This window comes from Entelurus aequoreus, linkage group LG03 (assembly GCF_033978785.1).
Source record: "Entelurus aequoreus isolate RoL-2023_Sb linkage group LG03, RoL_Eaeq_v1.1, whole genome shotgun sequence".
NCBI classification, from domain to species: Eukaryota; Metazoa; Chordata; class Actinopteri; order Syngnathiformes; family Syngnathidae; genus Entelurus; species Entelurus aequoreus.
In genome coordinates, this window is record NC_084733.1 from 46,048,807 (window position 1) to 46,075,549 (window position 26,743).

The 26,743-nt window shown below is 39.1% G+C and overlaps 1 protein-coding gene and 1 long non-coding RNA gene across 2 annotated transcripts; one reads left to right on the plus strand and one right to left on the minus strand.

Moving 5' to 3' along the window:
* Window positions 1-2,097: 2,097 nt before the first annotated feature.
* Window positions 2,098-8,859, minus strand: LOC133645684 (uncharacterized). Its single transcript, XR_009825178.1, has 5 exons — window positions 8,841-8,859; window positions 6,095-6,218; window positions 2,505-2,525; window positions 2,332-2,436; window positions 2,098-2,257 (listed from the first exon to the last, which is right to left on the minus strand). It is a non-coding gene; the product is annotated as an uncharacterized LOC133645684 (long non-coding RNA).
* A 7,987-nt stretch (window positions 8,860-16,846) lies between these two features.
* On the plus strand, window positions 16,847-26,629 carry LOC133645918 (uncharacterized). Its single transcript, XM_062040848.1, has 3 exons — window positions 16,847-17,384; window positions 17,507-20,729; window positions 26,537-26,629. The coding sequence occupies exons 2-3, from the start codon at window positions 18,867-18,869 to the stop codon at window positions 26,627-26,629; spliced, it is 1,956 nt and encodes a 651-aa protein (XP_061896832.1). The 5' UTR covers window positions 16,847-17,384; window positions 17,507-18,866.
* Window positions 26,630-26,743: the final 114 nt, after the last annotated feature.

A 26,743-nucleotide genomic window follows, 5' to 3' on the forward strand; every position in this document is an offset into this window, starting at 1 on the left:
TTGTCTATACGGCGCAACCCTAGAGAGTTAGCATAGAAAATATGTCTTTTAAAGGAGCCATATGTAATAATTTCATGTCAAGTCATCATTAAATTGCCCTGATATGTCAAAAGGCATTAATAAATCATGTTATTTTCGAATATCTTTATAACTGATAACGATAGTTTCAAAATTAGATTTACAGCCCCGAAATCTTGTTATTGTTTTCATTTCGATGTCCCGCCCTCCACCGTTTTAACCAATTAGAAAGTTTGTGAATGTGTTACATCCAGGTTGCCAGTTACGCACCCCCACCTTTGTTTAGCTACTGCCACTGGTAAAGTTACTAAACATGCCAGACCTTGGTAAATCTAAAAGACCTTGTTACGATTCTCAACTTCTTCATGACAAAGCCAGGAACAAAACGAGGATTTGTATCGGGGATCCCTTTAATAGATGGAGACAATTGAAGGCGGAGAAGATTTTTGCCAAACTTGCTAATTTCCTCCTTGATAGGTAAGTAAGGCATTTACGTTTTGTTATAACTTGTAATAAATGGAAATGGACATTTCGTATGTAAACTATATTGTCCAATACAGTCTATGATCTTGTCTAACAAATCTAGTATGTTCATGCAACGAATGCTTAGTGTGATGGTGTTTAGCTCCTAGTGTAATGCTTAGCATGCTAGTCCGGTCAAAAACACATCGACATATAGGCTAACTGAGAAAATATATGCCCGTTAGCCTGTATGTCGATGTGTCATCTAACTGACAGGGCAAATATATATTTTCAACAAATCAAACCTATGTGGATATGGGTAGTGTCAGTGCCTATTTCATTCTCAATACGCTGATACGTTGAGGAAATTGATTCCAACATGAGCATGGCTGTCATGGCAATGTGAAACGTATGGAGACAGCCAAATCACATGATAAAATAATTCCTCATTCGTGTTTGCATATTGTGGACTACATGTAGCAAGTTGTATGGCAATCTGAAACATTTGTAACAGTAGCCTATAGGCATACCTTGGTAAAATGTCTTCTCTTTAGTTTTGGGCGTACATTAGGCTGCAAAGCATGCTCTACTTATTTTCACCAGTATAACCATTGCTAGCGTTGGTTGTAGTTCCTTTTAGTTTTTGTTTTCTGATAGTACTGACAATAACCATATGATTGCCATTTGTTATGATATTGCACGCATATTGTACGCATTTGTAAAATGTCTTGGTTAGAGATTTGATATTGACAAAACGCTCATCAATTCAATTGTTATGGTCCCAGCACTTGAACCCCTAGTAAGAGGCAGTGGAAGTTTGAAGTTCCTTGGAGTAGCCCAGTCGATCTAGCTGGATTCGGCTGTGTATCTGGCAACCTCAGTCAGGGAGATGGGGACGGGACTACAGAACTTTGACCGTGATTGCAGGATTCATTTCTGGCCAGATTCTTACATATGGCTCCTTTAAAATATGATTCTAAAAAAAACTTGCGCAATTCAAAATTACAATTAAAACATGAATCTTTAAAAGATATATATATTAAGACAATATTTTCAAAAAAAATTATATTTTTCCCAACCAAATTTTACAATTACAATTGTATTATTGTTTTGTTTGTTTATCATTGTATTATGACTTTGAAAAATGATATATTTTTTTCTTTAATATTTCAACTTTGCGCAAAAATTTAAATCTAAAAAGTATTTTCCCCCTCATAATGTTTAGACTTTTTTTCTGTAAAATTATGCAAAATATTGTTTCCCCTCTTAATATTATGACTTTATTCTCGTAAAATTATGAATTTCCCTTTTTGACAATCATCTTGATTGGAAATTTCCACACAAGAGCCTTTTAAAAATACAGGTTCACTTGAAAGAGCCGTTTAAAAGGCTTGACTCGTCCGTGAAGGTCCCATTTCTATGGTATTGATACAATGCAACATGAACACAAAGAGTCTTCCACACACTTAAAAATGTGGCTTCAAATACAACACAATAGATATTTCTTCAACATGAATATCTCCAGATAATCCTATATTCACGCATAATCAGTTCTCGACTGAATGACTACTTGTATTTGATCTAAAGTAGACATTGGAAAGAAAAACAGGTCGTAGCTTCATCAATCAATCCAAATTTATTATTACAGCCCGTAAAGGGCTTCACAAACCATAACGACTTCAAGGGGAAAACCTTGGTTACATCATCGGTGGTGGACCACCACTTGGTGGTAGACCACCACTTGGCGGTGGACTAAAACCACTGCTTGGTGATGGACCTGCAATAAGATGTCTAACTTTAGCATGCAAACAGAAGTCTATGACCATGTTCAGGTGTTACTCAATGAGGTACCCGGTGCGAGTGTGAGACCAGTGCTGAGGGGAGTAGGGCTTGGATCGGGATAACCAATTGTCGCACCAGCAGGAGATGCAAACGTCATTACACCTGATGGGGTTCCTGTAAATTGGAGGAATAAAACATTCGCATTCCACCTTTGCCATATTAATACTGAAATTACATCTTACCTGTCGGAACAGAAGACGGGCCTGAAAGAGTAAAAAAGCTTTGAATATTTTTCCCTCCATTTTCCAACAGCGTTTAAAAGATGACTTATGGAGAACCAGCGTCCTCTGCAGGGGACATAGACCATAAACAAATGTCCCCTGCAGAAGACACTGGTTGTCAGGAGAATACAATGAACATGTTGGTAGGTTCAGGTTGTATAATACAATATAATATAATACGTTAAAGCAGGGGTGTCAAACTCATTTTAGCTCAGGGGCCACATGGAGGAAAATCTATTTCCAAGTGGGCCCGACTGGTAAAATCATGGCATGATAACTTAAAAATAAAGAAAACTTTGGGGTTGTTTTCTTTGTTTAAAATAGACCAAGACATTCTGAAAATGTACAAATCTTAATGTTGTTGTTTTTTTTACACTTGCTTGTTGTGGTTAATAGTATTCTATCTTCATTTGTTGTTATTTATACTTTTTGAATACATTATGTAATACTGCTCATCAGTCAAATAGTTGGAATAGAGTCTGGCAAAGTTTTAAAATGGTACTTCCGTGAACATTTTCAATCTATCAGAAAATAAAATTAATGATAATCTTAAAATCAAATTACAGGATGTTATTGTAATTTACTCATTTTTCTCAACTGATGAACTAACATCATGTGGTTTATTCTGTACATATTTAGTATCACCAACAACAAACCTTATGAATTTTGACTCATTTTATAAATCACACACATGAAGTTAGAAGGGGATGCTTATTATTTCAGCACATTTTGTATATTATCAGCGCAAGTGCATAGCGTTCAAACACGGAAGTGTTGCCTCTTTTTTAACACGCCAGATAGCTCCGCCCCCTCTGAAGTCATTTGAGCTCTTGTGGCAGGGGATACAAAGAATTGCTATTGCGACATCCAGTGGACACATTTAGAGCAGCAGTGTCTTGCATTCAAAAATTTCAGCCACTTTTTTTACATAGCAAACTCATCTCGCAGGCTGGATAAATCCTGTTTGCGGGCCAACACCCCTGTGTAAAAGAATAAATACCAATCTAACTACTGCCGTATAGACCTAATACAATACTACCGGTACTTGGTTAAGTTTTTGTCTTGTCGCCAACCTTTGCTTACATTCAAGAGCTCTATTTTGGCGGTTAGCATATTCCTTCTACCGTGTGCAGTGTAGCATGTTTAGCTATTCCTCGTCCTCCAGTGATAATGATACTCGTAAGAACTATGGTTTATTTGCCGCCATGGAGGCAAGAACTTAGAAGCAGCTTTGCACTGTGGAGAGACGTTAGCCACGAGCAAGAATGCTACATTGTGTTGAGGAAGCGTTCCTTTGCTTGTCTATGTCAAATTTGCGATACAAGGCTTGTGTCAACAACATGCATTATCACGGTAAAACGATAGCATCAAATCGTTGGCCATATTTTAATTTAATTATGTTCGATGGCATCTACCGGTGTATCACGCAACCCGGATGTATAGGCACAGCGAGTATGCATAAAAAACACCTTTAAAATCTGATTCTGAAAAAAATTTAAAGAAAATATAAATCAATTCAGATATTAATCTTTTTTGTGAGCACCTCTACTCCTACTACTTCTGAATGTTTTTTTTCTCATAATACCACGATTTCCCTCCCATTATTTTTAGAAAATTGTAAATTCTTGTCTAACACATTTTTACAATAATTGCAGTTTAATTCTTGTTTTGTTTATTTTTCATAATATTATCCGTTAAAAAATAACATATTTTTTGTTTTAATAATTCAATTTCACGCAAAGATTTAGATATTGATATAGAAATTTCACCTCATAACTATCAAGGCTATATTCTTTATCGGCGTGGTTCAGTGGGTAGAGTGGCTGTCCAGAAACATGAGGGTTCCTGGTTCAATTCCAGCTTTTGCTATCCTCGTCACTGCTGTTGTGTCCATGCTTCAATGTATGAGTTACTCAATGTAAAGTGCTGTGAGACATTTGTGAAAAGGTGCTATATAAATATCATTAATTTAATACTCTTGTATGTGCAAAATATTTTTACTTTTCATAATATTTGGATTTTGTTCTTGTAAAATCATGACTTCAATGTGACTTTTTTATTTAATATATTGACTTTTTGATGATATACAGTAAATATAATTACTGCTGGGTTTTTTTCCATTCTTGCTGTGGGTTCAGCCTTGCACCCTTACATGTAAAAGCTATGTTGAGATTAAAAAAGAAAGATAAATTATGTTTACCAAATATTTTAAAGACATTACAGCCACTAACTTATCTCCTTGTTGGACAATGGTGACATACTGTATGTGGGCTGTTTTAGAACTGAAAGGGAATCTACTGTTTACGCAAGGAAGAATGCCCAACCCATATAAGGTCTACCTTTGCACTGCTTTTGTGTGTGTGCAAGTTCCTCGGTCTGACAAGCAATTTGTATTCAATATGATTAGTAAATGTGAAAAACAAAGACATTTTGAAAAACACATGCTCTGTCAAACCACTAATGGGTACATAAAATAGATTTTTTTATATTATTTTGGATTGAAACGTGTAACTATGAGCAAGTTGCAGCCACTTTAAAAGTAAAAAGTAACACACACACATAAAACATGTTCAAGTATGATGCATAACGTGATTGTTTTCATTTCATTTTAAGACTTTTTTTTTTTTTTTTTTTTACAAATTACCTTTGACATTGGACTTTTTAACCCTCATGGGGAAAAGGCTAACTTTTTTATATTTTCCATAATCTATTTTCAGTATTTTGGCCTTAATTTTTGTTGGGTTGTTAAATGTTAACATTTCAACTTCCAATTATTTCCCAGGTGTACAATACACTGGGAGTTATTCCACAAAACAGGAAGCCATACACTAAATAAAAGTCCTTAATTGTTCAAATAAATAAAAAAATGTTTTCCCTCAAAATTGTCAACTGACTTTATTACTACTTTTACCCTTCAAAGGCCTTTTGATCACAAGTACTATACATTTACATAACATGAGTTATTTCACTCGTTTAAATTGGTGACATTATCTAATCAAAATGTTTTTGAAGGCGTAAAACTATTTAAAGCCTTTACATGTTTGATATTGTTGTTAAGGAGAACTATGAGCAAAACAAGATGAGATGCCACCCGAACGCCTCCCTAGGGAAGTGTTTAGGGCACGTCCGACCGGTAGGAGGCCACGGGGAAGACCCAGGACATGTTGGGAAGACTATGTCTCCCGGCTGGCCTGGGAACGCCTCGGGATCCCCCCGGAAGAGCTGGACGAAGTGGCTGGGGAGAGGAAAGTCTGGGCTTCCCTGCTTAGGCTGCTGCCCCCGCGACCCGACCTCGGATAAGCGGAAGAAGATGGATGGATGGATGGATGGAAGATGAATCATGTTTGAACATGTTTTTACACCTTTCAGAAACTTAACTTTTATGTCCTGCTTGGCTTTAAAGATCATTAAAATCAAATGCCCCCAGAGACTTAAAAAAATAATTTATCTACATAACATTTACACGTTCAGTCCTCCTTATTGGTTATATTTGTTGACTTAAAAAAGACGTTGTACATAGTAGTGATAAATAGTAAGAGTTATTTACTCACCGTTTCCCATGATCTTTTCTTCTTTGTGTTGTTTTTATAGAGAATAATATGGCTTGTTCGTGGTCAGGCTTTATATACAAAGAGAAGAACTGGAGGAAGCGCCTCTGATTGGCTGCAGAGCAACCTACAAGGGAACATGTGGGCGGGATGACTTGACGACCAACATGTGCAAAGTGTTCAAAGATTTGTTGCAATAAAACAAGACAACTGTATCAACATGTGACAGAGAGGGAGATTTGTGCTTGGGCTTCACAAACAAAGACCTTCTTGAATTCATCTTGTGTTTGTCTAATCTCACATATACTGTAAATGCTACACATGTTTGTTTTTATCTAACCTGTTTCCTGTTTTATGGTTGAGTGTGTCTTGTCTTTTATTATTCACGCTTTCACTTTCTTCTTATCTCAACCTTACCAAATAGAACTATTGCTACACACTATTATCTGCATGTCAAAGTACTCTTTGTATGCTAAACTTGTTGCATTTCATGTACTTTTACATTTTATATCAGGGCATATCAGATATCAGTTCACTGTTCTAACGTTTTACTTAATTTACCATGTGGGGGCTGAGAAAAGTGACAACAATTGCAAAAACCACAACACACTTTATGTGGTTGTATTGCAGCTCTATGTTGTTGTGTTGTGGCTTTCTTGTTGTATTGTGGTGTAAAGTTGTTGTGCCTTAGTGTTGTTGTATTGTATCGTAATGTTGTTGCATTATAGTTGTTTTTGTTCTACTGTAGGATATGCATTTGTTGTGGCTTTTGCAAACATGTTGTGGCTGAAGGTTGTTGTGTTGCGGCATTTACTGTTACTCCCAAGATTGTGTATCTTAAACCACCATTACTATGTCTGATATTCCTGGAAGTAAAATAAAGTTAAAAATGGAGTGAAATTACTGCCAAAACTCCACAGACACAAAACAAGTTTTTTTTACTTGTACCCAACAATTTGCAAGTAAAAAAAATAATTTTCACTTAAAAGAAACTATTCGCAAGTATAAAAACAAATTAAATAAAATAATAAAAAAACTGTTCATGAGTATAAAAACTATTTTCTGCAAATTAAAACTTTTAGCAGTTATATTCCACCCTGCGTGATCCACACTCTTGCACTCAGAGCACCCGACAAGTGGTGGGGCTGAGTCAATTTAAGGCCGCCAGAGCTACTGTTATTTGCGCAGGGTGCCGTCTGCCATAAAAACCAAAGAAGAAGAAGCTCAGTGGGGAGTTAAATGGCAGATAGAGAAGAGAAGAAACTTACAGGCTAACTTACAGGTTGAGCTTGTTTCCCCTGATTATGTGCCCCTTGAAAGCGTATTGGTATGTGGCCGCCTCTACTCCATTCATTGCCACCTTCAATTTTCTTGTTTGTTACTGTTATTGACGATGTCTGGTGTAATACACCCAAATGTTTTCCTTTTTTTGCAAATAACGACTCAACAAGTCAGGGTATTATTATTATGCAGTTATTTTATTCTTATATCACTGATTTGCAACATGTTATTACACCTCTGATTGCAAATACATTTTCGATTAACCACTCAACAAATAGGTATATTGGGTATTTTATTGTATCCAACAATCAAGCAATAATATGCAAAAAAAAAAGTGTCCTGGCTCAAGATAGTTCTCAGGGTAAATACGTAGAATCTAACATAAATATGTAAGTAAAACAAAGAGCACATGGAATACATTGTTGTAAAACAAATATTGAAAACAACAACAAGCCTCATCTAATATCAATTAAAGTTTAAATTGAGTTATAAAAAAATTAGCATATGTTTTGTTTAATTAAAATCACTGTGGTGTTGATTAATGTCTTAGTCACTGCTAGTGGTACAGGAGTTCACTAATTAATCAAAACAGCCAAGCAGTGTCTACATCACTGAAAAGCATCATTGGACTGTGGGGAGTAAGTGTTTGCTGTGGGATTTAAACTCAGATGAAGCAGCCACTGCTGATTCCGGAGCGACAGAGCATAAAGGTGTATTGTTCCAATATATTGTAAATATTAAATGTTATGTTTAATGGAAAAACTGATGCAGAACTAACTTGTTCTTGGACAAAATCTAAATGGGCTTCTTTGAAACATATAGCTCTAGTGGACAGCTTCACTTTTGAAGGCAAAACATATTTTTAAACCATTTAAAAGTCAGTGTAAACTGCCCAAAAATGTAAATATTGTTGTTGTTTTTTACATTGTTGTTGTCAGCTGTTATGGTGTATTTTATTTTATATTGATTTGAAAACAAACAACAACAACAACAAATCTTTGAACATTTTCCTTTTTTGTATTTAGGCTAGTAAATGTCACACTAATAACGCATTTTACAAGACCACATTGAACACATCATGATAACGGAACTGATCTTCGTCAAATAAAATTTGTCATTATGAGCATCTGATGAAGGTAATATATTAATTAGACAGTAATTATTAATAATGAAGTTGAATAATTATGGAGTAATTATTAATCACTGAGTAGAAGTTGAATGCGCCATAATACAATTCAATGCAGCCTCTGAATGGGCGCATACTGGAGCACTACCCAAAAGTGATGCACACCGTAGGTCTATGAACTGATAACTTTTTTTAAATGAACTGGCGACTTTTCTAGCGCGGCCAGATGTCAGCTAACGTAAGCTCCATACTCCAGCCTGTCTCCCGTCAAAAGCGATGTTACAGACATTAAATGAATAAATAAGTCGGCTAATTGTTTCAGCCCTCCAGTAGTTTTCTCACCATTCTTAGAAAATAGTTTTAATGTCCTGGGACCCCTGTTCTGCTGCTCCTGCCCCTGGTCTCCTGCTCGACTCTTTGCTGGTGTCCAGACTTGTGCTTTTTCCGGTGCAGCCCAACCTTGCTGGAGTTCGCTCGCCCTCACTTAATTCCAATGAGGAAGAACAAACCACGGTGTGGACTTAACCATTTTTTATTGAATATTGCATGACTTGCATCTTTGTTTTAATTCAAATGTATTCATATGCGCTTGCACTTTTTGCGGCGGATGAAAAGAGCACAGCTCCCTCCCCCCATGCTCAGCACATTCTACAGAGGCACTATAGAGAGCCTGCTGACCAACAGCATCTCTGTCTGGACTGGAGCCTGCAGTGCGTCAGACTGGAAGTCTCTCCAGAGAGTGGTGAGGACAGCGGAAAAGATCATAAAGACTCCTCTTCCTCCTATCCAGGAGATCGCAAAAAGCCGCTGCCTGACCAGGGCTCAGAAAATCTGCAAAGTCTCCTCTCACCCCCACCAAGGACTGTTTTCACTGCTGGACTCTAGAAATACGTTCCGCAGCCTCCGAAGCAGAACCTCCAGGTTCTGTAGCAGCTTCTTCCCTCAGGCCGTAAGACTCTTGAACGCATCATAATTAAATTATCCCCTCAACTCCCCCCAAAATGGATTAACTCGCTGGAATAAAAAAAGACAATATAACATGTATCCATAAACGTGGACGCATGTGGAAAAGTGCAATATATTTATCTGTACAGTAATCTATTTATTTATTTATATATATTTATATATATTTGTTAATTTTATATATATATTTATATATTATTTATTTATAATTATTTATTTATATATGCACCTCATTGCTTTTTTGTCCTGCACTACCATGAGTCTATGTAACAAAATGACGTTCTTATCTGTGCTGTAAAGTTCAAATTTGAATGATACATTTTTAAATTTGAATGACAATAAAAAGGAAGTCTAAGTCTAAGTCTAAGTCTATGAATATATATTAGTTCAGTGTATACATAATAATTTTGTCATAGAGATTACTGGGGTCAATGTGTGGGCCCTAGAGGGCTGTGGGCCCTTAGATTTGTCATTCCCTTTCCCCCTTATATGACCACTCTGGTTGTGAAACAGCGTTTGTTGTAAAAAGAGCTCACAGCTCAATAATTATTATTTTTTAATCATGCATTGTATATTTGACTTCCCAGGGACCCAAAAGGCACCGATTCTGTAAAATGGCCCTTTTTATATTCATGGCAATGAATAGGTCGCTTTGAGCTGCATGGGGGCAAAGGTCATAGCATTCATTGGTTGAATAAGAGACACAAATGATAACAACAAGAATATCTGCACATACATATGATTGCACACTTGCTGTATGCTTGAAAGAAAGGTCGCTGGGAATAACCTAACAATAGCTGTGTATTGATTGCACCTGTTTTGACATTGACATTCAAGTAAACTGCATGAAAATCAGTAGAGAAATGAGGAACGCCAGTGTGGTTGAGTGAGTGGGCGGGGCGAGCAGTTAGGGGCGTGAGTTACCCTGGCAGTTGTTGGGTGTGCGCGTTTGTCGCTTCCTGTTTTTGTGTTGCACGTCAATTATTAACTTACATAATCACCGTCTGTGCTTGCAGTTATTAATATAGTCCCACCTTATTAGTGGGACCTTATTACGATATATTTTCAATATGTGTCCTTTAATAGGAACGGAACTTGGCCCGACCGCGCATGCACATCGCTTTTAGGAAGTTGCTACAGGAAACAAAAACCGCCCACACAAGACGTTCAAAATGCTAATCGAACTAACCTCAACAACGTTCACCTGATTGGTCAGAAGTACAAGTGGCTTCTGATTGGTTGAACAGGACTGTCAATCAAATGTTAGGTTTCGTTTCAAAAGAAACGAAAGTGTTTACAGGAAAAGGATGGGAGGGGCGGAGGAGAAGAGGGGTCGTTAGGTTCAACAGACATTCCAAACAGCACTCCCTCTTGTTAAAATGGTAAATGATTAGCTAAACTTGAAAATAAATATGATTTTGTAAAAAAAATACCAATATGGACATTATATGTAGATTAGAGAAAAGTCTAGTTATGCAGTACATTAATAACTACAATATACACCTGTACGTGCTTATAAAGTCTACGTTTATGTAAACAAATGCAGTTCAGCTTGGACAATGCATGTACATTTAGGTTGATGTGTTTTATAAGTACACACATATTTAAGCAAACATGTCTTTGTTGCCGTGGGATGCCATATTCAAATTTCTACAAAACTACTATCAATGTGCAAAATCGTTATTTTCAAATTAAAATTATTTATAACTTCTTACCCACGGGAAAAATGTTAAAACTATGGAATATGACAGAGTCAGATGATTGCCGATTGACCTGCATTTGTTTTGGTATTGTCATATTGTGTCTTCGTTTTGGGTGGAAGTTGAAAAAATGGGTTTAAGGATTGGTTTGTTTATGAAGCTTGATGTGGTTTCTGTTATTTTAGGAGAGTTCATTGACAGTCACGATTTAGTCAATTTAATTATAGTACTCGGTAAAAGGTTTATTTTTAAGGCCAAAAACAGATATTCACTTAGTATTTCTTTCTTTAAAACATTTATTCAGTATTTTTTAACTTTAGAAAGTTATATGGTTAAAAACGATAATGACGCCAAAAAACATAAAAAAAAGATGAGAAGTCCTCAAAGGCTTATTTTGAAAATGTAATTTTGTTTATAGATGATATGCAATCTGTTGTTGTGTTCCCTAATTTGAGTGTACATAAATGAAGTTGTGTGTTGCTGAGTCCGACTTGGACGTGATCTGGACTGTACATCGGTGCTTATTTTGAAAATGTAATTTTGTTTGTAGATTGTATGCAATCTGTTGTGTTCCCTGGTTTTCAGTGTACATAGGTCAGGAGTCGGCAACCCGCGGCTCCGGAGCCGCATATGCGGCTCTTTAACCACTCTGATGCGGCTCAGCTGCAGATACTTGCCGACTCTCCCGATTTCCCGAGAGACTTCCGGGTTTCAGTGCCTCTCCCAGAAATTTCCCGGGTCGAAAATGCTACGGATTTCACCCCAACAACTATAATGAGGGCGTGCCGTGATTTCACAGCATTTGACCAAACCCCGCCCCCCCCCCACACACACATCAACCCCCCCTCCGTGCGTCGGTTGAGGTGGGCGGGGTTTGGTGGAAGCGGGGGTGAATAATGTAGCCGGGGAAAGTTAGGGCTGCATGGGATTCTGGGTATTTGATATGTTGTGTTTATGTTGTCTCACGGTGCAGATGTTCTCCCCAAATGTGTTTTGTCATTCTTGTTTAATGTGGCGCATATTAGTAAGAGTGTTAAAGTTGTTTTATATGGCTACCGTCAGTGTAATTAACCTGTATGGCTGAAGAGCAAGTATGCCTTGCTGCCGCTTACTTGTGCAAGCAGAAGCTGCATACAACATGTGACTGGGCTGGCACGCTGTATCGAACATGCTGCAGAGGGCGCTAAATGCTGTGTCATCACGGCACGCCCTTGTTAGTGTTATATGGGCGAATAACGGTCGCGTAATGTGGCCGATCAACGGTCGACGCTCGTGAATCTTTTTTGAGAGCTTGTTAGACTCACGGAAACGTCGCGGTAGGGCTGGCAATGGCAAGTAAGACGCTATCAAGTTCCATTTACATATTGTGGTGCGGGCCGCGTGTCTGGGTTATACATAGCACAAAGCAAAAAAAAACTTTGTATGCAGTGTTATTTCATTTTAAATTTCAAAAGAGTTTTGCGGCTCCCATTGTTTTATTTAATTAGTGAAACTGGTCAAAATGGCTCTGTGAGTAGTAAAGGTTGCCGACCCCTGACATAGGTGAAGGTGTGTGTTGCTGAGCCCGACCTGGACATAATCTGAACTGGACCTGGTTTTAAGAACCCTTTTGAATAATCTGAATTCATTGACAACCTGGTCTAGTGAAGATAAGGTCCTTTAAAAAAAATAAGATAAATAAATCAAAACATTTTCTTGAATAAAAACGAAAGTAAAACAATATAAAAACAATTACTCAAAAAATAGTAATTAATGAAAATGTTAGTGGACCAGCAGCACACACAATCATGTGTGCTTTAAGGACTGTATCCCTTGCAGACTGTATAGTTCCATATTGTAGGTACCAGAAGTTTAATAACGGAAAGAGACAGCCCCTTTTGTGTGAATGAGTGTGGATGGGGGAGGGAGGTTTTTTGGGTTGGTGCACTGGTTGTAAGTGTGTTTTTTATGTTGATTTAATAAAAAAAAAAACATGTCTTTGTTAGAAATCCAACATGGACATTATTCAAATATAATGCATTGACGATTTTATTTTTCAATATGCAACTATGTAGCTGGTCTATTTGAGCAGAAAATAGTCATAATAATATGGATGATTAATATAGCTTTTTTTCAAGGCATACAAAGTGTTGTCCACCATTTTGATTATATGCTCTCTTATATGTGTAGAGAGTGAGCCCATTTTTACTTTCTTTATTAAAGTTACAGTAGTGGCAACTTGTGTTTTTTTGCTTCTAACATTTAACTCATGGGAGCCTTGATCAAGACCACTTTTAGTTCCAACTAAAACTTCTTATGTGAATATGCAATTATAGCCTTTTGTCAATGTGCTACAAAATAGAACACACACAAGAGTAACATTTCAGTTTTATTTTCTTCAAACTTGCACCGCAACAAAACCATCTGCAACATTTCCATTCACACTATTGCAAGATGAACTCATCCATTTTAAATTGTAATGAACTGTGGCCTAATAAATTAAATGGCCGACATATTTTTAGTGGTGTCCAAGGACTCAGAAGAGCGCCATCACCAAGCCTGCGACAGGGGCAGAAGCCGCAGCACCTGCACCAGCTGTACCTGAAATGAGATATGTCATACTTGTCATTGGTGTTTGCCAACCTTTATGGAGTGACAATATCAATTAAAATTGTTTCTTTCCCCCCCTTCTATTATATAAAACATTTATAAAAAAGTCAATAGTGCAAAACATTTATACAAAAGCAAAAAAAAATACTATTGGCTATTATTTCCTGTTTGTAACCAATAACAAAAAATGACAATAAACAATTTTCTGATAATAAAAACCATCACTCTAATCATTATAGCATCGATCATTTTGCTAATACTACACTTGATATCGTTACAGTCGATATTTGTATGGTACCAAGAGCTATTGTGTTAGGGTAGGTTACTCTGGATGCGGATTGCTGGTCTGATATCTTCTTAGGATAAGGACTACGGTCAGAGAGTAGGATCCCCATTAGCTGGTTGCCACAACAACCCACTAGTCTTCCTGGGGTCCACAAACTCAATACAATTACAAGTAAAATCATATATTTATAACTACACAATACAGAAACCAATACAAATTAGAGATGTCCGATAATTGCTTTTTTGTCGATATCCAATATTGTCCAACTCTTAATTACAGATTCCGATATCAACCGATACCAATATATACAGTCGTGGAATTAACACATTATTATGCCTAATTTTGTTGTGATGCCCCGCTGGATGCATTAAACAATGTAACAAGGTTTTCCAAAATAAATCAACTCAAGTTATGGAAAAAAATGGTCCCAGGCAACTTCCCTGTGGAACACCACAGGGAAGACTGAACTATACTCTATTGGTCCCGACTGGTTGGATAAACACACCCACTAATTTAATCAGATAAAGGCATTTTAATATCTAGATATTTTTAATCAGACTTATTGGGTGTCTAACAATTCAACTCCTCTGATAAAACATGTACTAAAAAAACTCTGCAGTCACTTTGTTCAAATCCTCTTAGAGTTTGTTGATTAAAAAAACAAAACATTTTGTTCCTGAAATAATCATTAAACTTGTTGTATGTGTTGGTACACATTATTTTACAGTACCTCAAATTCAAAGTGCCCTTTAATGTACTTTTATTAGAAATAAGCTACTGCAGTTGGGTTTAAAAAAAACTCCACAATCTGACTCACAGCTTGCCATTTGCCAAAGCACTGGTAAGAAGCACTAATGTAATAATAATTTACCATTTGAAAGTGTTTTTTAGTAAATGTTAACCAGCCCTAGGTTAAAGGTTACAAAAGCCTTTTCTTGGCTGTTGATGTATGACGTATATATGCAGCCAGTAAGTACATGTATGGTCTTAAAAGCATATTTTATAAATGATACATTCTTGTAAACACGATTAGGATGTGAATCCATTTTTTTCAGCATCCCGATCATATAATATTTTTGGGCAAATCATATTATTGATGTACAAACGTAGATGCCCATATTTGCTGTAAATAATTTCCTTTACAAAAAATTTGTGGGATAATTCTCTTGTTGCCTTATTTGTATTTGGCTTCATTAAATGTTTGGATATATTTAGTGTTTGACGCAGCACATTTCAAATGATTATTTTCCAAATCTGATTCAACACATTTTTGAATGAATCCTGATTAATTACAGGTTATAACAAGCTTGTATATATCAAATTAACTTTAAAAACGACTTCATTATTTGGACAGAAATGCAATTTTATGTACGGTATGCTTTGACCTGATCACTGATCGTATGTCAACCCGCACCTTTCAGGGAACCATCCGCAGTTAAGGTAAAGGAACGTGTGCTCAAAATAATTTTGTGATTAATCTGTGTATATACACATGATTAATGGAATAATTATTTGGAATAAATCCATATATGTTAACACACTAAGTTTGCCAGCCCTAGAAACAAGATAAAAAGCTCTGTTTTATCTGTCTACACACAAAAAATCTCCACTCTGGTTGGAGTTTGTCCAAAAGCATAAGTTTACATCTGGACAAGAGCCAAAAAGCATTTTAAAAGAAGGTGTTGAAAAAAAATGTGTTAGTGTGGACGCATCTTGAGTGATGTACCTGTTGTTGTCACTACCACCACGGCGGTGTAACCAATGGTCGCAAGAGCAACAGGCGCAAAAAACACAACGCCTCCTGGACAAAAAAAGAGAGAACACCGCAATAATTCCAGTCAGTGGTGTGGAAAACCATAATAATGTTCATTATTGCCAAAAACAGTAACAATTGATGACTAAACTCCTGAGATGATGAGTTCTGCACTTGTCTGGTGTGAAGAAAAAGCTTACCTGCCACGCCTGCTGTGCCGGCTGCAACTGCAAGTGCTGAGACTGAAACACAAGTGAGGGCAAACTTTATTTTGATTTGAAAAAAAACTAAACTGTAGTTCGTCTCCATGTTGTCACCTAAATTATTTTGCTTTGTAAAATATTGCACTACATGTATGCTGTTTATCCAAATCAAATACAAATGACAGGGAACATAGTCACACTCTCCTTGCTCCACAGTCTATAATGACTCTGAAATAGCGGATTATGTCAAATTTCTTATTGTGAATTGTTCCGATTTTAGCAAACTCTAAAATTAATCAAATACAGTAAGCTTTATAAGAATGTGTAAAGTATTGAATATATAAGGATAAAAATGTTGATGAGACATAGTTTGTTCGATCAAGTAACATTTGCAATAAACAAAAATGTTTCTGCTTACCATAACATTCATTTATATATATAAATTACAAAAATAAAATTATATATATATATATATATATATATATATATATATATATATATATATATATATATATATATATATATATATATATATATGTATATATATATATATATATATATATATATATATATATATATATATATATATATATATATATATATATATATATATATATATATATATATATATATATATATATATATATATATATATATATATGAATGCACATCATCAACATTACAATCTCAATTTTAACATGTGAGCAATTTATAATAACTAAAAACTTGGGCACCCAGACAATAATGCAGGAATGTGCGCTCTACTACAGTGCCCGTGCGGAAACTATGTCCGCGTATTTTAAGTTCCTCCATGCGAAAATGTGACGCTGTTTTAAAGTCAAAAGAACGCCGGAGAAGTAAAAAAAATATGTTTAATTGTCGATGTTATTAAAAATAAGTCCCGTTATAAATGCCGATAGAAGTAAAAAAATATATGTTTAATTGTCGATGTTATTAAAAATAAGTACCGTTATAAATGTCGATATAATGCGTTTGTCTTAGTTTTATTTCGTATTCTTTATTTTAATTATTTATCAATTGAATACATGACTTTCTAAATGACTATCGAGAAGTGAATTGGAGCTTGTACTCACGGAGTCCCATTTTGTCTTTGTTAGACGTTACAGCAAACACCAGTTAGACTTTTGGTCACGACTCACGACGCACTAGTTTTTATTCCATCGTTGGAATTTGGGGAGGTTGGACTTGACTCTGATTGGTTGAAGGCTTCAGTGATGGGCATTCGGACTTGTTTTAGTACGTTGTATCTTTTGACCAGAGTGACATTACCCGACTATTCAAACGGGCAACCTGTCGAATTTTGGGTCCTTTCAAAGAGCCTGTAGAAAAAACCTGCTCGTTCAAAAGACCCATTTAACCCATGGTTGCAGTGTAAGTACGGTGGCCTACTTCCCTTCATACATAAATATATGAATATGACCAATTACCATTAAATGTATACGACTATAATACTATATATAATTACATAGGCACATAAACGTTGTCTCCTACAGGCTGAACTACTGCAACACACTTCTCCTTCAAAAGCTTCAATATGTCCTAAACAGTGCAGCTAGGATCCTGATGAGAGTGCGTAAATTTGATCCTGAAAGACCTTCACTGGCTCCTCATACAATACGGAATCCAATATAAAATCTCCCTCCTTACCCACCAGTGCATTCATGGCAACGTCCTACCCTATCTGAAATAACCTTTAACCCCTCAAACCAGTTCCAGACACCTCCGGTCCAACAAATAGAACTGCCTCTTTACACCCAGAAGTAGAACCAAGCTTTGCTCGATGGGGGACCAGTGGTCTGGAACATTCTCCCAGACCACATCAAACCCCCATAGACAGTTGAATCCTTAAAAAATATTAATAAACTATAAACCTTTCTTTTCAACACAGCATTCCCCTCCGAAGCAGCTTTTAGTTGTCTTTTAGCTAGCTGCTAAGCTAGCGCGGAGAAAGGCAGCGCCGGTCAGTAAGAAGCTACTCCTACAGACCGCGACCACTTCCCTGAGGACAGCAGGAACTTCACTTGGTGACAGAAAACACTGTGAGTAATGGCTTCCTGCGCGTCTTGCACCATACTCACGGAGAGGTTGGCTCTGCTAGAGGGCCGTGTCCGCCAGTTAGAGCAGAGTAATGTCGTAACTTTAGATGTTGCGGACACATCTGCTAGCGTTAGCTGTAGCGAGCTAACTAGCCCAGCTTGTAGCAGTCCTAAGCGGCCTACAAGCTACGGTGTACCGGTTGAGACGCATAATAGATTTAGCTCTTTAGCTAGTCCTACACCCCAGTCTACCGGGCACCACACCTTAGTCATAGGGGACTCCATCACCCGAAACATAAAGCTTAGCAAACCAGCCACAATAAAGTGTATCCCCGGGGCCAGAGCACCTGACATTGAAGCTAATCTTAGGGAGCTAACTCGCAACAGGCCTAGTAAACACGTACGACAGGCTAATCGCACCACTAATTATGCGAATATAGTTGTACACGTTGGCTCCAATGACACTAGAATGAGACAGTCAGAGATTACAAAGAGAAACATAGCCAGGACTTGTGATCTCGCCAGAAAGATGTCCAGGCATCGAGTAATTGTCTCTGGCCCCCTGCCTGCGAGAGGCAATGATGAGAGATATAGCAGATTAGTCTCGCTTAACAAGTGGTTGGCTAGCTACTGTAGGGAGAAGGGACTAACGTTTATTGATAACTGGCCCTCTTTCTGGGGCAAACCAGGCTTGCTGATGAGAGACGGCCTTCACCCTAACCAGGAAGGCGCCATCATCCTGTCTAGAAACATAGACTACTATTTAAGTCTCACTTGACTGACTACACTAGAGCAAGCCCGGTCACAGGCAATTACAATGTCTGTTAGTCCGGGTGAGGAGTCAGTTAAGCTAGAACTAGCCAGCGCCAGGCTGGATAATCCATGTACGCATAGCAATTCTCTTAGAATAATACACAATTCACATAATGTTTTTTCTGTTGTGTCTGTGTCAGAGGTGGACATGCATTCTACTGAGGTGGCAAATTATGATATGTCCAGTCTATTGCAGCACCAAGCAAACAATCGGAAAATTCCCGTCATATCAATTCCTAGATATGGTCGAAACTATTTAAAGTGCACTACGCATAATAAACGCAACATTGTTAATATTGCCACTACGGATAATCTTAACAAAAACTCGTCAAAACAGCCCAATACCTATAATATGGGCTTTTTAAACATAAGATCATTGTCTCCCAAGGCGTTATTGGTTAATGAGGTCATTAGAGACAACAATCTTAACGTCATTGGTCTTAGCGAAACCTGGCTCAAACCAGACGAATTTTTTGCGCTCAATGAAGCATCTCCTCCTAACTATACAAATGCGCATGTTGCCCGCCCTCTTAAAAGGGGAGGGGGTGTCGCACTAATATACAATGAAAATTTCAACCTTACCCCTAACCTAAATAATAAATATAAATCGTTTGAGGTGCTTACTATGAGGTCTGTCACACCGCTACCTCTCGACCTAGCTGTTATTTACCGCCCCCCTGGGCCCTATTCGGACTTTATCAGTGAATTCTCAGAGTTCGTTGCTGATCTAGTGACGCACGCCGACAATATAATCATAATGGGGGACTTTAATATCCATATGAATACCCCATCGGACCCTCAGTGCGTGGCGCTCCAAACCATAATTGATAGCTGTGGTATTACACAAATAATACATGAACCCACGCATCGCAACGGTAATACAATAGATCTAGTGCTTGTCAGGGGTGTCACCACCTCCAAAGTTATGATACTTCAATATACTAAAGTAATGTCCGATCATTACCTTATAAAATTTGAAGTTTTGACTCTTTGTCAACAAGCTAATAATAATAATAACTGCTATAGCGGCCGCAACATTAATGCTGCCACAACGATGACTCTTGCTGACCTACTGCCTTCGGTAATGGCACCATTCCCAAATTATGTCGGCTCTATTGATAACCTCACTAACAACTTTGACGATGCCTTGCGCGAAATTATTGATAGTATAGCACCGCTAAAGCAAAAAAGGGCCCCTAAAAGGCGCACCCCATGGTTTACAGAAGAAATTAGAGCTCATAAATTATCATGTAGAAAACTGGAACGCAAATGGCGCGCGACTAAACTTGAGGTTTTCCATCAAGCATGGAGTGATAGTTTAATAACTTATAAACGCATGCTTACCTTAGCTAAAGCTAAATACTACTCAAATCTCATCCGCCTCAACAAAAACGATCCTAAATTTCTGTTTAGTACAGTAGCATCGCTAACCCAACAAGGGACTCCTCCCAGTAGCTCCACCCACTCGGCAGATGATTTTATGAATTTCTTTAATAAGAAAATTGAACTCATTAGAAAGGAGATTAAAGACAACGCATCCCAGCTACAACTGGGTTCTATTAACACAAATACGACTGTATATACGACGGACACTGCCCTCCAAAATAGTCTCTCTATTTTTGATGAAGTAACATTAGAGGAATTATTACAGCGTGTAAGTGGGATAAAACAAACAACATGTTTACTTGACCCACTTCCTGGGAAACTTATCAAGGAACTGTTTGTATTATTAGGTCCATCAGTGTTAAATATTATAAACTTATCACTTTCCTCCGGCACTGTTCCCCTAGCATTCAAAAAAGCGGTTATTCATCCTCTGCTCAAAAGACCTAACCTCGATCCTGACCTCATGGTAAACTACCGACCGGTCTCCCACCTTCCGTTTATTTCTAAAATTCTCGAAAAAATTGTTGCACAGCAGCTAAATGAACACTTAGTGACTAACAATCTCTGTGAACCTTTTCAATCCGGTTTCAGGGCAAATCACTCTACGGAGACAGCCCTCGCAAAAATGACTAATGATCTATTGCTAACGATGGATTCTGATGCGTCATCTATGTTGCTGCTTCTTGATCTTAGCGCCGCTTTCGATACCGTCGATCATAATATTTTATTAGAGCGTATCAAAACACGTATTGGTATGTCAGACTTAGCCTTGTCTTGGTTTAACTCTTATCTTACTGACAGGATGCAGTGCGTCTCCCATAACAATGTGACCTCGGACTATGTCAAGGTAGCGTGCGGAGTTCCCCAGGGTTCGGTTCTTGGCCCTGCACTCTTTAGTATTTACATGCTGCCGCTGGGTGACATCATACGCAAGTACGGTGTTAGCTTTCACTGTTATGCTGATGACACTCAACTCTACATGCCCCTAAAGCTGACCAACACGCCGGACTGTAGTCAGCTGGAGGCGTGTCTTAATGAAATTAAACAATGGATGTCCGCTAACTTTTTGCAACTCAACGCTAAGAAAACGGAAATGCTGATTATCGGTCCTGCTCGACACCGACATCTATTTAATAATACCACCTTAACATTTGACAACCAAACAATTAAACAAGGAGACTCGGTAAAGAATCTGGGTATTATCTTCGACCCAACTCTCTCGTTTGAGTCACACATTAAGAGTGTTACTAAAACGGCCTTCTTTCATCTCCGTAATATCGCTAAAATTCGTTCCATCTTGTCCACTAGCGACGCTGAGATCATTATTCATGCGTTCGTTACGTCTCGTCTCGATTACTGTAACGTTTTATTTTCGGGCCTCCCTATGTCTAGCATTAAAAGATTACAGTTGGTACAAAATGCGGCTGCTAGACTTTTGACAAAAACAAGAAAGTTTGATCATATTACGCCTATACTGGCTCACTTGCACTGGCTTCCTGTGCACTTAAGATGCGACTTTAAGGTTTTACTACTTACGTATAAAATATTACACGGTTTAGCTCCAGCCTATCTCGCCGATTGTATTGTACCATATGTCCCGACAAGAAATCTGCGTTCAAAGAACTCCGGCTTATTAGTGATTCCCAGAGCCAAAAAAAAGTCTGCGGGCTATAGAGCGTTTTCTATTCGGGCTCCAGTACTCTGGAATGCCCTCCCGGTAACAGTTAGAGATGCTACCTCAGTAGAAGCATTTAAGTCCCATCTTAAAACTCATTTGTATAATCTAGCCTTTAAATAGACCCCCCCTTTTTTAGACCAGTTGATCTGCCGTTTCTTTTCTTCTCTCCTCTTCTCCCCTGTCCCTTGCGAGGGGGAGTTGCATAGGTCCGGTGGCCATGGATGAAGTGCTGGCTGTCCAGAGCCGGGACCCCGGGTGGACCACTAGCCTGTGCATCGGTTGGGGACATCTCTGCGCTGCTGACCCGTCTCCGCTCGGGATGGTTTCCTGTTGGCCCCGCTGTGGACTGGACTCCCGCTGATGTGTTGGATCCACTGTGGACTGGACTTTCACAATGTTATGTCAGACCCACTCGACATCCGTTGCTTTCGGTCTCCCCTAGAGGGGGGGGGGGGGTTACCCACATATGCGGTCCTCTCCAAGGTTTCTCATAGTCACTCACCGACGTCCCACTGGGGTGAGTTTTTCCTTGCCCGTATGTGGGCTCTGTACCGAGGATGTCGTTGTGGCTTGTACAGCCCTTTGAGACACTTGTGATTTAGGGCTATATAAATAAACATTGATTGATTGATTGATTGATTGATTTTATATGTACGGCTCACTTACATGTTTTTATTCTTTTAAACGTATTTGTAATAGTATGCACCCATTGTTGGACTTTGAGATTTGCTTAAAATGTAACATGCATTAAAATAAATGTGATTATTAGTATAGGCATTAAACAAATATTAAATCCAATCCAATTTTTGATTGGTTAAAAAGACTTATTTAGACATCCTCATTGACGTCACATAAAAAAAACATGTATTTTTACTATATAAAGCGATGTTATAAAATAAATACTGTATTCTGTTATGAGGACCATTAAGTGTTTAACCGCCGAGTCTGTGGACGAGTTGCGTGCTTGTTGGGAGACGACAGACTGGGAGGAAATTGGAGCGGCCACGAACAATCTGGACGAGTATACGGACACTGTGACCTCATACATACAGTTCAATGAGGCGCGCATCATTCCAACGCGCACCAGGGTTTGTTATAACAACGACAAGCCCTGGTTCACACCCAAGCTCCGACAGCTGCGCAAGAAGAAGGAGGCTGCGTGGAGAAGCAGGGACCGAAGTACATACAGAGAAGCGAAGTACCACTTCAACAGGGAAGTGGAGAAAGCTAAATCTGTGTACTCTAACCGTCTACAGGAACAGTTCCGCTCCAATGATTCTGCGGCAGTTTAGAGAGGTCTAAGGGCCCTTACGAACTATAAGCCCAAAAGCCCCCAGGTCCTGAATGATCGGACTCTCGCTCAGGGCCTCAACACACATTACTGTCGTCATGAACGGCCTTCAGCTCATCAAAGCCATGCTCCCCCCACCATCACCCTCCCCACCAATGCCAGCACTTCATTAAAGGACTCAAAGGACTCCAAGGACATCACAGGACTCCAAAAACATCATAGGACTGTAAAGGCCCTCTCCATCAAAGAAGAGGATGTACGCCGGCAGTTCTTGAAGCTGAATACGCGGAAGGCCCCCGGGCCGGATGGTGTCTCCCCCTCCACTCTCAGACACTGTGCGGACCAGCTGGCTCCTGTCTTCACTGACATTTTTAACACCTTTCTGGAGCTATGCCGCGTGCCGTCCTGCTTTAAGACCTCCACCATTGTCCCTGTCCCCAAGAAAGCACGGATCACAGGACTAAATGACTACAGGCCTGTCGCGCTGACGTCTGTGGTCATGAAGTCCTTTGAGCGCTTGGTCCTGCCCCACCTCAAGGACATCACCGCCCCCCTCCTGGACCCACTGCAGTTCGCCTATAGAGCCAACAGGTCTGTGGATGATGCAGTGAACCTGGCCCTCCACTTCATCCTGGAGCATCTGGACACCCCAGGAACCTACGCTAGGATCCTGTTTGTGGACTTCAGCTCTGCCTTCAACACCATCCTTCCTGGACTGCTACGAGACAAGCTCTACCAGCTCAGCGTGCCCGACTCCCTCTGCAGTTGGATCAATGACTTCCTGACAGACCGAAGACAGCATGTGCGGCTGGGGAAGATTGTCTCGGACAGTCGAACCACGAACACTGGTACTCCTCAGGGCTGTGTACTCTCCCCCTGGCTCTTCTCCCTGTATACAAACTGCTGCACCTCCAGTCACCAATCCGTAAAACAGCTCAAGTTTGCACACCACCCTCATCGGGCTCATCTCGAATGGCGATGAGTCCGCCTACAGTAGAGAGGTGGACCGGCTGACGTCCTGGTGCAGCCTCAACAACCTGGAGCTGAACGCCCAGAAAACAGTGGAGATGATCATGGACTTCAGGAAAGTCACAGCTCCACCATCCCCCCTCACCCTGATTGATTCTCCCACCCCCGTCCCCATTGTGGACTCCTTCCGTTTCTTGGGCACCACCATCACCCAGGACCTCAAGTGGGAGCCGACCATCAGCTCCCTCATCAAGAAGGCCCAGCAGAGGATGTACTTCCTGCGGCAGCTGAGGAAACTTAAGGTGCCGACCGAGATGCTGGTGCAGTTTTACGCCTGACCTCCTCCATCACAGTGTGGTTCCCCGGTGCCACAGTCCAGGATAAGCATAGACTGCAGCGCATCGTACGTGCTGCTGAGAAGGTGATTGGCTGCAAGCTCCCATCCCTCCAGGACTTGTTCCCCTCCAGGACCAGGAGGCGTGTGGGTCGGATCACAGCTGACTCTTCTCACCCTGGACACAAACTATTCTCCCCTCTCCCGTCAGGCAGGAGACTACGCTCCATCCTAGTTTGTGAACCCGTTCTCAAACAATGGCAATAAAACTATTCTGATTCTGATTCTGATTCTGATACTTGTAATGCTTTCTTGGGGTAACTCGTTTAAGTTGACCTTGTACCAGTCAATCTGTACCGTCATTAAACTCTACCTGATCCTATGCAAACTTCTAATACATTTTTCAAATTCTTCAATTCTTCAATACAATGTAATGGCAGCTACATTTGATGGGCGTCTTGATAGAAAACAAACGCAAGAGGGCGAAAAAGCCCATGTTCACAAAAAAAGGTTGAGAATAATAATTCATGTAATTACTGGTTTTATTACAACTCCTTATTCGCGGTTATTAGTCTACCCTCCTTCAAGCACTATCCTTCATGGAATACACAAATGGACATATTTATATCTAATCCTAGTTGAACTTCGAGAGAACTGCCGTTTTAAAAAGAACATGGTTACGTGTCCGCTTTGCGCATGCGTGGTTTCCTCGGCTCGGATGGCGACCATTGGCACTTTGTTGTCCTACTCCCCGTTTCACACTGTCAGCTGTTATGGTGTATTTTATTTTATTTTGATTATATTGAGCCGCTGCCTGACCAGGGCTCAGAAAATCTGCAAAGACTCCTCTCACCCCCACCAAGGACTGTTTTCACTGCTGGACTCTAGAAAGACGTTCCACAGCCTCCGAAGCAGAACCTCCAGGTTCTGTAGCAGCTTCTTCCTTCAGGCCGTAAGACTCTTGAACGCATCATAATTAAATTAGCCCCTCAACTCCCCCCAAAATGGATTAACTCGCTGGAATAAAAAAAGACAATATAACATGTATCCATAAACGTGGACGCATGTGGAAAAGTGCAATATATTTATCTGTACAGTAATCTATTTATTTATTTATATATATTTATATATATTTATTTATTTTATATGTATATTTATACATTATTTATTTATATTTATTTATTTATATATGCACCTCATTGCTTTTTTATCCTGCACTACCATGAGTCTATGTAACAAAAACAAAATTTTGTTCTTATCTGTGCTGTAAAGTTCAAATTTGAATGACAATAAAAAGGAAGTCTAAGTCTAAGTCTAAGTCTATGAATATATATTAGTTCAGTGTATACATAATAATTTTGTCATAGAGATTACTGGGGTCAATGTGTGGGCCCTAGAGGGCTGTGGGCCCTTAGTTTGTCATTCCCTTTCCCCCTTATATGACCACTCTGGTTGTGAAATAGCGTTTGTTGTAAAAAGAGCTCACAGCTCAATAATTATTATTTTTTTTCATCATGCATTGTATATTTGACTTCCCAGGGACCCAAAAGGCACTGATTCGGTAAAATGGCCCTTATTATATTCATGGACATGAATAGGTCGCTTTGAGCTGAATGGGGGCAAAGGTCATAGCATTCATTGGTTGAATAAGAGACACAAATGATAACAAGAATATCTGCACATACATATGATTGCACACTTGCTGTATGCTTGAAAGAAAGGTCGCTGGGAATAACCTAACAATAGCTGTGTATTGATTGCACCTGTTTTGACATTGACAATTAAGTAAACTGCATGAAAATCAGTAGAGAAATGAGGAACGCCAGTGTGGTTGAGTGAGTGGGCGGGGCGAGCAGTTAGGGGCGTGAGTTACCCTGGCAGTTGTTGGGTGTGCGCGTTTGTCGCTTCCTGTTTGTGTTGCACATCAATGATTAAACTTACATATCACCGTCTGTGCTTGCAGTTATTATACTAATACAGTCCCACCTTATATTTTCAATATTTGTCCTTTAATAGGAACGGAACTTGGCCCGACTGCGCATGCACATCGCTTTTAGGAAGTTGCTACAGGAAACAAACACCGCCCACACAAGACGTTCAGAAAGCTAATCGAACTAACCTCAACAACGTTCACCTGATTGGTCAGAAGTACAAGTGGCTTCTGATTGGTTGAACGGGACTGTCAGTCAAAGGTTAGGTTTCGTTTCAAAAGAAACGAAAGTG

What these genes read in the sequence shown, in the direction of transcription:
- LOC133645918 (XM_062040848.1), top strand. Translation starts at nt 18,867, where the DNA reads ATGTCTGTTAGTCCGGGTGAGGAGTCAGTTAAGCTAGAACTAGCCAGC. An exon ending in TCATGGTAAACTACCGACCG is followed by an intron (nt 20,730 to 26,536) that starts GTCTCCCACCTT and finishes GTCCTTTAATAG; the next exon opens with GAACGGAACTTGGCCCGACT.